This window comes from Sinohyriopsis cumingii, chromosome 18, assembly GCF_028554795.1.
Source record: "Sinohyriopsis cumingii isolate HCF-2022 chromosome 18, ASM2855479v2, whole genome shotgun sequence".
NCBI lineage: Eukaryota > Metazoa > Mollusca > Bivalvia > Unionida > Unionidae > Sinohyriopsis > Sinohyriopsis cumingii.
Window position 1 is genome coordinate 52870398 of NC_142978.1, and position 19065 is coordinate 52889462.

Below are 19065 nucleotides of genomic sequence, written 5' to 3' on the forward strand. Positions count from 1 at the left end.
AGCTCTATTTAAGACTGGTGGGGTTGACGTACACTATTAAAGATTGGTGGAGTTGACATGCACTATTTAAGACTGGCGGGCTTGACGTACACTCTTAAAGATCGGTATGGTTGACATGCGCTCTTAAAGACTGGCGGGGTTGATATGCACTCTAAAAGATAGATGGGATCGACACGCACTCTTAAAGATTGGCGGGCTTGACATGCACGTGTGTCTTGTAGAGCAATTTTAGTATCACGATTCAAAATAATGTTATAAACTTCATGCACACTAAATCTTTTTATGACAAATTAAATTTCATAAGTATCTCGTTCTGTTAAAAAAAATCAGACAAGGAGGAAAATTCAATTTCAGAAGGAAGTTCTTCTGGTTCAAAAACCAGACAAATGGGAAAAGTGACGTGGGTTGAAATAATGTTTTAGTTAATGCGATTGCTAATGGATATGAAAACTTCAACCTTTTCGCAATTTCGTATTCGTTATGTACACTATCATTATTTACAATAATTTTATGTGGGACAGAGAAATTCGTCCGTATGTGAAATTATTTTAAATGCTCCTGTATCAGATGCATGCTAATTTGTATCAGATAAAGACCTAATCATGTTTCCTACCTTAAATATTCTCAGCATGTTTTTTTAATATTTTCTAATTTCATGGTGTTTGTTTTTGTAATCATATCATTATATGTTTTTTTTATCTTATAGGTGTTGTCTAATGTTGTAAAGCGCTTAGAGCTTCTAAAGATTAGGCGCTATACAAAGTCCTCATTATTATTATCATTATTATTATTATTATTATTATTATTATTATTATTATTAAAGTAGAATAATATAACTCTTAAATTATTTATAATATGCCTTGTACTGTTCTACCAAATTTGTGATTCTGCTTTGTTGACAAAAGTCACTCAATTCGCTATCTAATGCTATGGCATCGGTGTACCCTTCTGTTTGTGCGTGTCTCGTAAATCTATTGATTTTAGTGTAGCTTAAGTAAGGATAAAATCCCGTGAGACAAAACTTTTAATGCACCGTCTGGATGGAATGATAAAAAGTCGTCAAAGCAAACTTATAATGCACTGTCTGGATCGAGTGATAGATTCTGTCAAACCAAATCTTTAATGCTTTTCCGGATCGATTGATTCAAACTTTTAACATATTGTCTAGACCAAGGGATAACAACGACATGTTCTGGAACCCTACAGCTAGTTTATAAAGGAACACATCGTTATCTATCATCTCTATACAATATTTTAAGTACTGTTGTATAGTTTACAAAGTGACTTCGCGACACTCCCACCAGGTACTGGTCACTTAAAGCAACGGAGGTTATAATGGCTTCGGATATGCGTTGTGCGTAATCAGGCTCAGCCCTAGGGCAAGGCGAACGAGGCAACCGCCTTGGGCCCCGCGCTAACTCGCAATGCAATTTTTTTTCATGAGGCCCCGTGCTCTTCGCTTGCTGCCTTTTGCCCCGCATAATGCCTTGGGCCCAGCACAACCCAGGGCCGGGCATATGCATAATGGTTACGGAAAAGGACTTTGAGTGAAGAGTGTAAATGTAATTTGTCAGATTAGATCTTGACTCGCTCACAAGTCTTGGTTTATTAGCAAACTGGATAAGGTTATCGGAGAGAACAATATCTCAACAGTTTTCACGATTTTGATGTACACGATGAATGTTACAATCGCCCAAAATGACACATTGCATACTCGGCTCAAAAAAGGTACACATTCAGTTTCAGCATCCACAATGTTAATCAAAGTAGAAGGCAAGCTGAGGTGGGTGCGTGTATGGGTCGCATGGGGTAGACTGATCAAAAAAGATACATGGTTGTGACTTAGAGAGAAAAATATCTAACAATGTAGATTTTATAATACGACTTTAAATACCTAATCTACTGTTATATATCCCGTCGCAGTGTATACTTTTTGTTTCTAATAATTTGTAACCTATCTGAATCAACATTACAAAACCCATTTCCTGTCTTGAAAGTATATTAAATATGCTGACTATTATACAACCCATTTTCTGTCTTGAAAGCACATAAAATAAAATAAAATTAAATATGATGACGATAATAAATTCCATTTCCGGTCTTGAAAGTACAGTAAATAAAAAAATAAACGTTGACGATTATAATCCATTTCCTGTTTTGAAAGTATGTTAAATAATAAACTTATATCCTGTATTGAAAGTACATAAAATAGTATCAAATTAAAATTGTTGACGATTAGAAGAGTACGAGTACCTGACGAAAGGTCTGGTAATAGACGCAAACCATTTATTTCTGTTACCTCACAACATCAGCTATTTTCCATGAAATACGGGATTTTGTGCGTTAGCGAAACAGAAAATGGATAGTAATTCTTGTCCTTCACTATTTGGTCAAAAAATTGCATCATTTGCCTGGCATGTACTCTATTCAGACTGTTTTGACATTTTTGTTGAATAAATTCTTTCCATTATTTAAATAGGTTCAACTGTAATCCCATCCAGCTGAGTAGATTCTCAGAGGAATGCAGTTCTCCTTCTACGCTGTACTGAAGTTTAAATAAATGGATCTACAATAAGTCAATTCTCGGACAAACGAATTTTTTCTAAGGAGTACCCAATTTTAAATTAATGGTACTACACTGAAGGAATACCCAGTTTTAATTAAACTGTACCGACACTGAGTAGATTCTCAGCGAACACATTGTTTTACCCCTAAGGAATACCGAGTTTTAATGTTTAAATAAATGGTACCTTCATCGAATAGATTCCTATACGAACGCATGTTTCTTTTCTTAAGTATACCCAATTTTAAATAAATGGACCCACACTAAGAATAGGACAACACTCCTAAAGAAGGTATGAACAAGAGATGAAAACATAACTTACCATGGAAAAACAGATCACACATAGTATTAGGTCCTGAATCAACGACGGATTCATTTTCCAAGTAAACCACGTATAACTTCAAACCTGCAACAGAATGAAGATGAGTGAAGACTGCAATTAATATATGACAACAAGTAGTTAATAATGTCAATTTGGTCACTCTGAAATAAAACGGAATAAAAAAAGTTTTCCTCTGACGAAGATGTGGACAGTTTCTTCTCTTAGTCAATGGTTACTGTTATGCATATTTAATTTCTGTTGTGTGCAGGTTTGTGCGCAGGCCTTTGTGCATGATTACATATTGTGTATCTATAATTTGTATTGTGTGATTGACCTTTGCCCGTTGTTGTGTATATTTAATTTGTATTGTGTGATTGACCTTTGCCCGTTGTTGTGTATATTTAATTTGTATTGTGTGATTGACCTTTGCCCGTTGTTGTGCATATATAATTTTGTATTATGTAATTGACCATTGCCCGTTGTTGTGTATATTTAATCTGTATTGTATGATTGACCTTTGCCCGTTGTTGTGTATATTTAATTTGTATTGTATGATTGACCTTTGTCCGTTGTTGCCTATATTTAATTTGTATTGTATGGTTGACCTTTGCGCGTTGTCGTGTATATTTAATTTGTATTGTATGACTGACCTTTGCCCGTTGTTGTGTATATTGTTATGTTTATTTAATCTGTATTGTGTGATTGACTATTGCAAATTGTTATGTATATTTAATTTGCATTATTCGTTGGTACATTTTGTTTAATATTTCATGATATGCTATGGGTTATACAAAATTGTATATTTGTAGCTGACCTTGTCCAAAATCAGTGACACTATTGTAAACAACATTGTGCACCGTTTTCTGAACGAAGGATAAATATGAGGATTATTATTTTGGTCTGAGTCAAGAACAGTGTGTTGTCCATGTTTTTTTTTTTTATAACAATGCTTATAAAAGACGTCTAATTATAACTAAGATTTTATATTGTAAACGTTTGGAACCTTCTAGAAAGAAATTTTCCATTAGGTTATATATTTTTATTCTTAGAAAATGCTAATTGTGACCTAGGCCAGGTAGACGAGTGTAAAATCTTTTTGACTGGAAAAAGATTTGTATTTCTACAATTATTTTGTTCTGTTTGTGTCTAGATTTTCATTGGGCTGGAATTTATTTATTCAAATTATGTATTCACTGGGAATACAATGTGCTGATATAAAATAATATTCTTGGAAATATAAGCTTGGATTATAGTGAAATTCAGGCAGTGATATATCCTTGGATATCATTATTATGATTCAACAAAAGACTGTTGGCACATCATCACTATTCATGCCATCACAGGCACTTCAACATTTTCAGAGTTGCATTTATTTTGAAATACCATTGAAGATTATTAAAACTTTAATGATGATTAATTGTGTTATATATTCCAAGATTCATTATGCTATACTGAATTGTTTGTTTAATATTACAAAATTTATTCGTTTTCGCTCTTTTAGGTCACTTTTTTTAAGACCAATGAGTTGTAATGACATAATTGGGTGTAGCATCTTGAACTACCCGACTACTATCGTTTTTATTTTAAAAATAGTACATAGCTAATTCTTGTGTGTGAGTTTAGATTATACATCAAGATCATTTTAACTTGGAGGTGAAGGTGCTTGTGTGGTGTTTTGACCTTGGATGTTTCTAGAAGCGATTTTGTTTATGACGTTTATGAGAAAATGATCCTCATCCTTGTTCTGTGATCATGTCTTAGGTTTTTATTTATAGTTATAAAGGCGGTAATAGACAGATATGCTCATTACTATGAGCCAGTTCATGCGAAAACCTGCCTCATGACTTTGAGAGAGAAACGTATAAAGAGTTAAGAACCCCCCTAAAAAAAACAGCCAAAGTATGACGTTTAAAATAATCATACGTCATTATTACGTGGAAGTGGGTTGTCATTTTCAAGAGTAATCGATCCTGGTGTCAAGAGCAACATTTTGCTAATTTATCATGGGTTTTGGAGATGACAGTGTATTTAGGGTTTATTCATCCCGAATATTAGATAAATATTTCAAAACAATGTCATAATGAAGAAATGACCAAAATGTATCAATTCATGTATTTGTTGCAACTGATCAATTCATTTATTCTTTGCTGATCGACGAATGAGCCTGAACTTTATAAAATATTTCAATATATATGATGTTATGTCCTATATGTTCTTTGTATAATATAAAAAAAATAATAAAACTAAGAATTATTTAATACATTTATTCCCTTTTTGTATAGACTTTTGGAATAATGTCCACGACTCATATTCAAATAAAATGAAAGAATCATTAACTGAACTGTGATTATATATATATATATATATATATATAACCGTACATTTTCTTTATGATTTTAATATGCAATGGAAGGTATCTTTGCGGAACACTTTGAGGTTTCTTGCATCCACATCTCATTCTCCCTCGTAAAATACGATAAACCTAGATCAAGAGCGCGATGATTTCTTCATAAAGTGGAAAACTAAAAACGATGAATCCATCAGTGAGGAGGAAGTCATTAACAATGAATCTGAAGACATATTAATTGACAAAATAGAACAGACACCAATAAAATCAGCACATCTTAAACATGAGGAAGATTCTAAAAGATGAGAGAGGAGCAGTACTCTATCGCCTAACCAAAGGAGTTAAAACCTAACAGTGAAGAGACTGGAAGTGGTATTTTGCCCAGTTGATAATGAAACATAATGTATCATAATGCCTTACTTCCAATATAAAGATTCTGATGGTATTTACAACGAAGGATCATACAAGAGATTGTTAATGGATAAAATAAAGGTTCATTATTTACCTAAGTTGTCACGCAAAATTTTATTTAGTTTAGGGCTTAATATTTCACAAAAAAATGAAGAAATCATCTACATATGAAATGTGACACTACGTTGTCATAATCTCTCTCTCCCTCTCTCTCTCTTTTTCGGTGTTTTTATTAGGAAGGAAACCTGGAGTTGTGAGGAGACCTCAATTAATGTTATGAAGGTCTACGGATTCAGATCGACAAGCGTCCAGACCTGATGCAGAGTGGAGGGCTGAATAGATATCGTCAAAAATATTTGTTCAAGAATGTGTGGGGATTTGTCAGGTCCTGCTTTCAGGACATCGTATGCCAAAGACCCCCAAAGGGGACGGGGGCGTCATCCTCTTCTTTAGAATACCTCTTTTGAGACGATGTTATAATAATGGAATATAATTTTGGCATCGCCATATATTTTGGTCATTATTTGATTATGTTAATTTGAAAACAAATTCGTTTTGCAGAAGAATACGTCATATTTCCAATATTCTATAAAGTTAAAGGATACAAATGTCGATAATATAATTTACATCATAAATATTGAACCCAGTTAATTCAAACTTCATTTCACGCCATGAAATAAGTTTTAATGAGAAATTGCAGATGGCTCTTTTTATGTACCCAATTCAACTATTACATTGCAGTTTTAGCAACTGTTCATTAGCGTCACGACGTTGCACACTCAAAAACGTATTCCCTCAAGGCCGTCGGTCTTTGATGGAATCAATTTTAATTGTGTTCAGTTGATGATTGAGAAAATGTATGCATTTTAATTATAGGAATTACAAAGTAGTCGTTTACATTTTTGGGATGCATCAAGACTGTCAGCACATCAACACTTTTCCAGGCCATTTAGTTCATCAACACATTCAGAATTGGAATTCATTCGGATCACCATTAGATTCCTTCGGAATACTCTATATTTGTACGAACTTTTAGGAGTATTTGTAATTTAAGCCAAACTACTGTAAGTTCCTTTTCAATGTTCACTTTGTATTCTAGGGACACACATTATTTGTTGAATATGACAAAACTTGTTGGTTTTCGCTCTCTCTTATTACTTGCGGCAATACCACTGAGTCGTAACAGAAAATTTGGAGCTCGAACGGTACACGAATTTCTTTGAAACATTTTTGGAAAACTTCAATTTGGTTTTGAAATTTAAGTTCATGCTCTATTGTAGTTATGAGTACCTGGAATTTTGATTAAAAGTATTTGAGAAATCTTTATTGAAACCATCAAGCTTTAAAAATATCATCTAAAGTGGCAAACTTTATTTTAAATCCTACCCAGGAAGGAATGTAGTTTTTGGAAAAAGACGAATGACATCAGTTTGCCAAGCAACATGTTTCTTCCAGAGCAGAGGCTTCTTTAGCAAAGAAAGATATAAAACTTATTTGGACCCAGTATTTGGTGGGAACGAAATTTTGAAATTAAAGTATATTGGGTTTGATTAAGAAGCCTCTATCTGGCTCTCAAATGAAATTGAAAGAATTGAAACTACAAGACCAAATGGAAATAAATTTTTGAAAACTTCAACTTAAAAAAGAAACGACGAAATCCAAAAATCGGGAAAGAGAAAGAGACGTTGAGATGCAAATGAAAACAGAGAAATACAATTGCATAAAGAGGAAAAGAAGAGAGAGGGTAAGCAAGAGAGAAATAAATTCAAAAACTAATTCACATGCAAATGCCTATTCTAAAAGAGAAAGAGAAGAGAAACAAATGCAGCTGCAATTGTTAGGATTACAAAAAATCTAGAACTGGAAAGCGGAAAACACTCGCCTTCCATCTGTACACACAATTTCAGATTTTGATGTTGCTAGAAATATTTGGATTGCATTCCCTTTTGAAAAAAGTCGATTAGTATTTTTCTCATTTCAAGGAAATTGCTGAAAACTGGAAATGGCCAATGGGATATGGGAATGTATTATTACGAATTGTACTAATTGGCAAAGTTCTTCCAAATCTCAGCCTAGCACAACATTTAGGAATCAATCTTCTAATAAGAGTGATCAGGAATCCTCATCTCTTCCTACGTTCATAATTTGCAAGAGAAACTGACACGCGACTAATGGTTGCTATTGATTAAAACATAAGTAACATAATTAAGACAAAGCTATTCCAAATGCTCCATGACAGTTGGATTAGTGAAATCTTTATCCATCGAGGGTATTCATTTCTCACAAGGTTGATCATATTGAAAATGAAATCCCTCACTTAGTTTGTGCTGCTACTAGAGCCATCGCAAAACCAGTTCTACAGAACTGTGTTAGTCAGAAAATTATTTCTTTACCTGAGACGTTTATTTGTCATTCTTTTGATCACGATACATTTGCTCATAGCATTGATCAATCAAGAAGTATTGATTTGAGTCATCATCTATTAATTGCTTTATTCTAATCAGGGTGACAAAAACATACATTTTCTCAGAGGAACAAGATCCTGAGATCTATTTATTGCGATGGGATATTAGCAAAAATGAAGCCACACAATAACACGTTATTTTGTGAGAACTAGGTCCCTATGAGAAAACTGAAACCAACGGAGATATCATCTGGTGACGAGTGGTCAGTTAACTATCAACTTGTGTTTCGAAGTCATATCGTGCAAACATATTTGCAGACTGTATCAGTCTTTTGCCTAAGATCGAGTCACAGACAAAAAATGCTGACTAAAATGTGTGCATCCACAAGATTTCCAGAGTCAATACATCAGAGGAATATTAAACGAGGAAATTTCGAACAAACTTAGGCATAAATTTGGCATCCAACAGTTTAACTCTTCTACCTATAACCCTAAAAGTTAAGGACCTGTATACAGATTTCATCACATTTTGAAGATTATGATTCTATTATATTGCCTTGTTACACGACAATATTGGTACTAAGGTGTTCAATTGTTAATGTTTCCTGTTAGGAAATTAGTTCAAGAATCGTTATGTTTTAGTCCTTCTGGCATACTGTGCGTGGACCATTGAAATTATTATAAGAGAAACACCTTTCATCCGAAGATTCAGAAACCAGCCTTCTTCACTATGTCACTAGTTTCAAATATTAATTGTCAAAGGCTTATGAAGACGTAAGAACCAATATCCGTTCTGTTCGTCAAAAATGAATTTAATATTTGACAGAAATACATACCTTAAAACCCTTTTAAGCAAATTATGATGGTACTTATACAGTGTAAAAAAGTAAGTTACTTAAAATGCATCAGTAATACTCCTGGGAGGTGAAAACTGAAACAACGCTGCCATATAAATGCGTAAAAGTTGTATACTGATAAACATAGCCCAGTTAGTTATTCGGTCAGTTTAGTTGTAGCTGTCCCACACAGAGAGGATTTAAATGATGGCATGAAATCGGACTGTAATTACTTTAGTTTAACCATGATTTGATTTTCACAACGTTGGATAATCTGGATGAGAAAGGTTCATATCTACAGCCACAAGAAAAGAGTGAACTAAAGCTAATTCTGCGTAAATATATTTGAGCACTTTTTACCATATCTTCCAACACGAACAAATAAAACCTACCATGACTTTGAAATTGTAGATTTTACTTATGAAGAAGCATCCTTACAGGATGAACCCACTCACAGAGGAATAATTGGGAAAAAGTCCGTATTTGCTGGAGAATGATATATATACAATTAATAGTTAATGGAGTTCACCATGCTTTCCTGGGCCGAAATGAAATAATACTTTCCACATAGTATTTTTAGCAATGTACAATCTGCATATCGCCCTTGCCACAGTACTGAAACTACTCTTCTAAAAGTAGTTAATAACATTCTCTCTGCGTTGGATAGCGGAAATATTACAGTCCTCACCCTCCTTGATCTGTCTGCAGCATTTGACACAATAGACCATGATATATTACTTCACCGTCTCCAGCATGTATTTGGCATTCATGATACAGCCTTACTGTGGTTCAAGTCCTACTTGGTCAACAGGACACAAATTGTATCTGCAAATGGAATACACTCCAGCCCAGTTGATCTATGCTGTGGTATTCCACAGGGGTCTGTTCTTGGACCTGTTCTCTTCATTCTGTACACTCAGTCGCTCTCAAGTGTCATAGATCATCATCCAGTGTCTCACCAATTGTACGCTGATGACACCCAAATATACAAATCTAGCCACCCAACTGAACTTGATGCTACCATCCAAAGTGTAGAGAGGTGCATTTCTGATGTTAAATCATGGATGACTTGTAACAAGCTGCAGATGAATGATGATAAAACTGAGGCCATTCTGATCACAATACAACGACTTTCTCATTCACATCCTTTACCTCAAACAATAAATATCAGTAACGCCAACATTAAATTCACACAATCAGTACGAAACCTAGGTGTTACTCTGGACAGTACTCTCACATTGCACCAACATGTCATGAACATATGCAAGGCTGCATGTCTTGAGCTGAGACGCATCAGCTCAATTCGCAAATATCTTTCAGTTGATGCCACTAAAACACTTGTGTGTTAATTAGTACTTTCAAGACTGGACTATTGTAACTCAATTTTTTCTGGTTCATCTCAATATCTACTACAGAAACTTCAAATAGTTCAAAACACAGCTGCTCGGATCATACTTAGAGTATGATGTTGTTTGTTTTTGTAATAATATTATTATGTTTCTTATCTTATAGGTGTTGTCTAATGTTGTAAAGCGCATAGAGCTTGTAAAGATTAGGCGCTATACAATGTCCTCATTATTATTATTATTATTATTATTATATGAACTGACCATAGAAAAGTGAACAGTGTCACCAAAACATTAACTAAAGACTTCATTGATAAAGTTGTAATTGAAAAATATGTTACCAGTTTCGAGCATTTGAAATAATTCTGCCACATTCCATGCACAGAAAGTTCGGCTTCGTAACTCCTGGTGAACTTTATAAGCATAAAGTGATGCCTTCTGGTATGAAGGATTCTCATTCAACTTTCCTGCGTGTACTGAACATTATACCATGTGATCTAGTTACTGTGATGCTTAAATCGATTACGTCATCATTTAAACGATGTGTGGAAAGATGTTTTGGAAGCCATTCGTAACTTTTTGAACTTCAGTGATACAAGTTTAACAATTAATCTAGATAAAAGTGAGTTTAGATGTGCTTGTGTTTCATTTTTTGGACATATAATCGGACAAGGTCAAGTGAAACATCTGGAGGTTATGTTAAAGACTATCTCTGAATTCCGTGGGCCTATCCGGGAAAAACAACTGATGTGATGTTTGGTTATGGCTGGATATTATCGGAAAGTTTGCTCAAATTGTCCCGTAATTGTTGAACTTCTGAGACCAAGCCGTTGGGAAAGCAAAACAAATTTCATTGGTCTAAAAATGTCTGGAGGCTTTTGATAAACGAAAGACCATGCCTGTGATTGCACCAGTTCTTTCAGCTCCAAATTTAAATCAATCATTTACAATGTCCATTGATGTTAGTGATGTAAGGGTTGGTGGAGTGTTGATTTAAGTAGGCGAAAATTGTGTGTATCTTTTTTTTATAAAATAAATAAGCAGCATATACATTATTCCACAATCGAGAAGGAATATTTGGCCTTAATATTGGATTTCGTCGGTTATTGTATTTATTGATCACAACCCTATTTCATTCATTAAGAAAACAAACAACAATCAGAGTTTGTTTACGTGGCGTTAGATGTTCCAGGATTACAACATTCATATTAGATACATGAAAAGAAATGAGAATCTGATTGCAGACGCACTTCACGCCTATAAAAGTATTGTAGTGCTTTATGTTTGTTTTATGTCATTCATATTACTTCTACGTATGCATTTTTGTTATGATATTATCATATGTATATTTGACTAATATGTAAAAGAAATCATTGTTGAATATATCTTTCCTTTTCGTTATGAAGATGGAATTATGTATATTTAATATGAATTGTGTGTTAGATTTTGGCCATGATTATATGATATGGATATTTAATTTGTTTTGTGTTTTCGATCTTTGTGCATACTTGGGCGGAGGAGTTTGTGCCTTCCTGAATAATATCTTTTCATATTATATATTACAATTATTATTGCCTGACAGCAAACATGTTTATGTGGTCTTTTAGCCTTGGAAGTTTCTAGGAAGGATCATGTTTATGAATATGATGTTGAAACGACCATCAGCTTTGTTTTCGTATTGTGTCTTAGTTTTATCGAGGTAGTAATAAATATAATTTCTCAATCCCGTCTTATTATAATTCTATAGAAGAATAAAGTTCGGTTTTGTTATGTTAATGCTTGAGAGGTTTTTTAAACTTTAAATTATTCATTGGAATTACAAAGTGCTCTTTGACTTTAGGACTAAATCACTATGTCAAAATTATTGTGAATTCATTTATAAACATTTTGGATTATATCGTTGTGATACATCCAGACTGTTAGCACATCATCATATTAATCTACTACTAATCTGAGCACACTGAACAGTGATTATGATATGTCTGCTACAATATCACAACCATTGTACAAATCTACCTCTATTGCAATTAATGCATTACTAATATAACTACTATATTTAGTGTTATTGCTTATTCATTACATGTTTGTCAACACACTGATACCACTACTACTGTTGATGCGGTCCATTGTTATTCAGTTTCTTTGAACAAACTACTACCCCTGCTAATGTTGATCCGGTCCACTGACATTCTCTTTGGACACACTGCAACCTCTGCTACTATTCAAGTGGTCCATTATTATTCAGTTTCTTTGAACACACTGCTACCCCTGTTAATGTCGATGCAGTCCATTTCTATACTCAGGTGATTATAATACTATTGCTACTGTTGCTTTTATTACAACTATTACTGCTACTGCAACAGCAAAAATATATACTACATTTACTGCAGTAATAAAAAGTCACATGAAACAATTACTTTTAAAACTACAGTTGCTGCGACTACTACACCTGTTATAGAGAAATCCCAGTGGAATAATTTAAGATATAATATAAATTAAGCCAATATGACCTTAAAATGGAGTCAGCACAAATATTTCAAATATTTGAAAACTCTTCTTTTGAAGATATGAGGGAAACTGATTAGGAAACGCATTTAACTTAATGTGTACGTATGTGTATGTGCTAATATATGTGTCCAAATATGCGTGTGTGCAAATGTGTGTGCAAATGTGTGTGTGTGTGTGTGTGTGTGTGTGTGTGTGTGCGTGTGTGTGTGTGTGTGCGTGTGTTTGTGTGTAAATGTGTGTGTGTGTGTGTGTGTGTGTGTGAAAACTAAAGGGTCATTAAATTATAACAAGCACGTTTAATCATATAACCAAACATTTTTCCTGAAATAGAGTCGTAGTATATCCATATGGGACATGTAAATCATCATCAACAACAGCAGCTAATTGTATCCATCCTTTGAGACACATGTCATAATACTTACAAATATCGGCTTATCTCTGATTTCCCACCAGTAACATGAGGCAATGATTTATGGGGATAGCAAAGACGCAATGGTAATATAATCTACAATATTTGGATTGGAAGAAAGAATACACATACACACGACCAATGTCGATTATGGTTGCTTACCATGTACTAAAAGAATGGAGACTGTTTCCGTCTCCTTGATGTTTGATATGTACTAAAACACCTGAGTACTATCTCTCCACAGATCCCGCATATTGGGTAAGTGTGCTAGTACAGATGTTTATTTTATTAATAGTGTGCATTGATAACTATTACCTATACATAATTTGACACTAATTTGTATTGGTAGCTATAACCTATGCACATTTTGACACTAGTGTGTATTGATAGCTATTACCTATGCATATTTTGACACTAGTGTATATTGGTGGCTATGACCTATGTATATTTTGACACTAATGTCTATTGGTAACTATTATCTATTTATATGTTGACACTAGTGTGTATTGGTAACTATTACCTATGTATAATTTTGACACTAATGTGCATTAATAGCTACTACCTATGCATATTTTGACACTAATGTCTCTATGTAGCTATTATCTATGTATATTTTGACAATAGTGTGTATTGGTAGCTATTACCTATGTATAATTTTGACACTAATGTGCATTAATAGCTACTACCTATGCATATTTTGACACTAATGTCTCTATGTAGCTATTATCTATGTATATTTTGACACTAGTGTGTATTGGTAGCTATTACCTATGTATAATTTTGAACTAGTTTGTATTGGTAGCTATGACCTATGCATAATTTTACAGTAGTGTGTATTGGCAGATATGACCTACGTAAAGTTTTACATTATTGTGAATTGGTTGTTACTACCCATATATATTTTGACACTAATGTATATTTGTAGCTATTACCTATATATCGTTTGACACTAGCATGCATTGGCAGATATTACCTATGCATAATTTTACGTTACATTTAATTTGAGAGCAGAATCAATTCATGTAATTTAATTATTCTATTATAAATAGTTTGAAAAATATTTTTCGGGGCTGTGGGTATACATGTTCAATTTTAGACTAAGATATTGCTTTAAATAACTAGTTAGATAATTACAAATAATTATATATCTTTCTGTCTGTCTGTCTGTCTATCTATCTATCTATCTCATAAGTGTCAAATTGTTTTAGTTAATTTTTATTTTGTTGTTTCTTGTCGGTCAAATGAACTAATATTTCTTATCAAGCAAATGCAAATCGACTCTAAATATATTGTGCGTTGGTTAATATGTAAATATGTTTTTAAACATTTTACTGCGATAACTTTTTCATTTATAATCTGGTATGTGTTCTGAAAAACCACCGCGATATTTTCGAAAAACTGCCATTATCGCAGAATGTAATCTTGTGCCGATAACTGGTCACATTTGACATTTTATTCGTAACGTACGTAAACCCCAATTAATATTCCCGGACCTCACGTGGCTACATTGCTAGGTAATTAATACTAACTGACATCACGTGGCTACATATCTAGGTAATTAATACTCACGGACTTCACGTGGTTACATTACTAGGTAATTAATACTAACGGACCTCACGTGGCTACATTACTAGGTAACTAATACTCACGGACCTCACGTGGTTACATTACTAGGTAATTAATACTAACGGACCTCACGTGGCTACATTACTAGGTAATTAATACTAACGGACCTCACGTAGCTACATTACTAGGTAATTAATACTCACGGACCTCACGTGGCTACATTTCGAAGTTAATACTCACGGACCTCACGTGGCTACATTACTAGGTAATTAATACTAACGGACCTCACTTGGTTACATTACTAGGTAATTAATACTCACGGACCTCACGTGGTTACATTACTAGGTAATTTTCCACCTTCGCTATAGCAGAAGGGTCTCATTAACTTGTTTTTTCAGCAAACAATCCCATTTTAACCTGAGACATACATTTTCATATATCCTGTATATATTGTGGTAACAATAATTCATATCCATTTCATATCTATTTCACGACTTGAATCCTTCATTTTGAACAATAATTAACGACCAGTAAACAACTTGCATGACTTTTAAAAAAATAATTAAGCTAGCTGTCCTGATACAACTTTGTCAGTGACATTTTATCCTGCAGCTTAGAAATATTCGTTATATACAGGCGCAAAACGTATTTGGACGGAGATAGAAGGGCCGAAATTACCAACCAACTTTGATGTTTTATATATGCTGATCGACAAACTGATTAATAACGGAAATTAACCGACGAATTGTTACGTATTCGTAAATAAGAGAGTTACATTAATGGATACAGTTGCTTGCACTCTAGACACAGGCAATACAATTCATTGCTCTTTTCGTTAACTGGTATTGTCTAGTTGGACGAAATTAATTTTCCCTATTTTAATAGATGCTAAAGATAGTGTACTTTAGACTAATTCAGGCTGGGGGTTATTTTAGCATAAGGGATCAGTCATTTCAGTTACCAGTGTGCTTAGATCATGTACAATTTCCATAAGTACAATATTCAAAGAAATGTCAGCCACATTACATCAAAATAGCATAGAGGCGTGCCATCATTATCTCCAATGTGTATGTTTCAAATGCAAACAACTTCGCTTTATATACCTCACTCTCTCAAAAGTTCATAATAACTGGTGAACGCCACCTGACTGATTTCGACGAATGTCTTACTATATACGTGTTGTCGTTTTTTGTAAATTTACTGGTTTCTAGGAATGTCTTACTATACACGTGTTGTCGTTTTCGTCGATTGACTGATTTCGATGAATGTCTTACTATACACGAGTTGTTGTTTTTGTCAATTTACTGGATTCGATAAATGTCTTACTATACACGAGTTGTCGTTTTGGTCGATTGACTAATTTCGAGGAATGTCTTACTATACACGAGTTGTCGTTTTTGTCGATTGACTAATTTCGAGGAATGTCTTACAACGCACGTGTTGTCGTTTTTGTCGATTGATTGATTTCGAGAAATGTCTTACTATACACGTAATGTCATTTTTGGGAAATGACTGATTTAGAGGAATGTCTTACCATACACGTGTTGTACATTTTGTCAATTAATTTCCAGGAATGTCTTACTATATACGTGTTGTCATTTGGGAATATTTGTCCAGAATATCATTTATTACCAATAACCTTTTGGTACACTTAGTATTCTACTTAGTGTCAAACTGGAAAGAACTTTCTCACAAACAGTTATTTAAAGTGAAAAAAACATTTGCAAAACAGGTACAAATTTACGACACAAACTTCGATATATGCCAAATACTTCTTTGTAGTTACAGCTGAAGCTGAAGCTGTACTATGTTGTCTGATTGTTAAATACCGAAAAAACAGGTAACAAAGATGACTGTGAGGTTTATAAACATGCAAATGTGAATGCTCGTGAATATGGCAGATTCAGACACAAAATGAATTTTAATCTTCACGTAAAACTAAACACTCGCCTATAACATATGCCGATATAATGACGCATACAGTCTTTTTCAAACAAGTTCTAAATAATTTCTTTAAATATTATCGAAATTTGAAATGTCAAAATTTAGTTTCAGATGATCATATTGTTTCAGGAAATCTTATATTATACTGAGCACAAACTGAAGAATCGATCGAAGTCCCAATGTCTTGATGCGTTTCGAAATAGCTTGGTTTTTACACCGAGAATTGTGTTATGTGTTTATTCTGTCAAAGATTTTCTTAGATTTCAAGCAACCATACAATTTAGCCGTTTCGAAGCAAGCTGTGACCTCTGTGTTCAATTTATAAACTTGAAGCTTTTATCAAGTTTTTAACCGTTTTTAATTCTAATTAAAATTAAGACTAGAACACTATACAATAATTTTTAGAACCTTCACTTACTAAGCATCACATTCCTGTATTCCATTCAACCAGGAAGATATTCTGCACACCTTTATTCTTATCGAAAGGGAAAATTGAACGCTGAATAAGGGAATACATACATCAGACTCCATGATGGTAGAACATGAAGCGCCAACTAATTGGCACCAAATTTTATAACAAGTTATTTTATATTTGCACGATTTTATTCTCCTTTTGTGAGGATTTTCATAATTACGGCCATCAAATTATGATCTAAAGAGAAACTCTGAAAACCGGTTGTTTACAAACATCGTACTTAAAGAATTCTTCACTATCGATTGATTCCAATATTATTTTTTCAGCAGTCATCGCTGATATAAACTACGCTGTACATTTACAATGAAATTAGGAAATAAGAACGTCCATGGTCAAAATTAGCTGTGATATACTATACTTCATTGCCACTCGTGTTGAATGTGATATATTATACTTCATTGACAATCGTGTTGACTGTGATATACTGTACTTTTCATTGCTAATCGTGTTGACTGATATACTATACTTCATTGCCACTCGTGCTGACTGTGATATACTATAATTCTTTGCCAGTCGTGTTGACTGTGATATACTATACTTCATTGCCAATAGTGACTGTAATTTTTAGACACTGATGTCAACTGCTGAAGGCGCACCAAATGCTTTGGCCGATGGGGTTGTTAATTGATTTTATATATGTCTGGTGGTAAGTTGGGTAGAAAAAGTTACATATAATAGAAGAATAAAACAGTGAATTAAAACCAATATCAACCATGGACATGGCACATATATTACTGGGGTGTACATTTGTGTTAGAACAAATTGTGTAATATTATATGGGGAGATATCAGCGGCATATTCATACATTTGTATAATATTCTGTGTTTAAATATCAGTGACTTTTTAAAAAATATATTTGTATAATATTATGTGTTGAGATATCTGCGGCTTATTTTTTTAACATTTGTGTAATATTATATGGGGTGATATCAGTAGCTTCTTTATACATTTGTGTAATATAATATGGGGTGATGTCAGCGACTTGTTCATACATTTGTGTAATATTATGCGGGGTGATGTCAGTAGCTTTTATATATGCACGTGTATAATAACATGTGTGGAGATATCAGCGGTTTGTTCATACATTTGTGTAATATTATGTGTGGAGATACCAGCGGCTTGTTCATACATTTGTGTAATATTATGTGTGGAGATACCAGCGGCTTGTTCATACATTTGTGTAATATCATATGTGGAGATACCAGCGGCTTGTTCATACATTTGTGTAATATCATGTGTGGAGATATAAGCGGCTTGTGCACACATTTGTTTAATATTATGTGTGGAGATATCAGCGGCTTTTTCATACAACTGTGTAATGTTATGTGGGGTGATGTCAGCGGCTCGTTCATCCATTTGTGTAATATTATTTGGGGTGATGTATGAAGTTTCTTTATACATTTGTGTAATATCATATGTGGAGATATCAGAGGCTTGTTCATATTTTTGTGTAATATTATGTGGGGTGATGTCATGTGCTTGTTCATACATTTGTGTAATTTTAAGTGCGGTGATGTCAGTAGCTTCTTTATACATATCTGTAATATCATGTGTAGAGATATCAGCGGCTTGTGCACACATTTGTTTAATATTATGTGTGGAGATATCAGCGGCTTTTTCATACATTTGTGTAATATTATGTGTGGAGATATCAGCGGCTTTTTCATACATTTGTATAACATCATAGGGAGATATAAAAAATCTGTTCTCATCCGTAATTTATCGAGGCATACAAACTGGAGTTTTAGTATAAAGCGGGATGTTGTTCCTTATATCGAATTATCCGTTTCCGGCTTTTACATGCTTTATTATTTATTATGTTCGGGTAGATAAGAAGATAAACCGTAATTAACTCTTCTAAATATTCGATTCTTTATTTAAGAATCTCGGTTAGCTTTATTTAATCTTTACTGTGTGAGGGATAGGAGACGATT

The 19065-nt window shown here is 33.7% G+C and overlaps 1 protein-coding gene across 1 annotated transcript in view; it reads right to left on the minus strand.

The window, feature by feature from the left end:
* Nucleotides 1–19065, minus strand: part of LOC149776652 (calcitonin gene-related peptide type 1 receptor-like) — a 168591-nt gene that overhangs the window by 57430 nt on the left and 92096 nt on the right. The window contains exon 2 of the mRNA XM_089941179.1: nt 2886–2969. Coding sequence (XP_089797305.1) covers nt 2886–2939 — 54 coding nt within the window. The 5' untranslated portion in view covers nt 2940–2969. The remainder of the gene's footprint in view (nt 1–2885; nt 2970–19065) is intronic.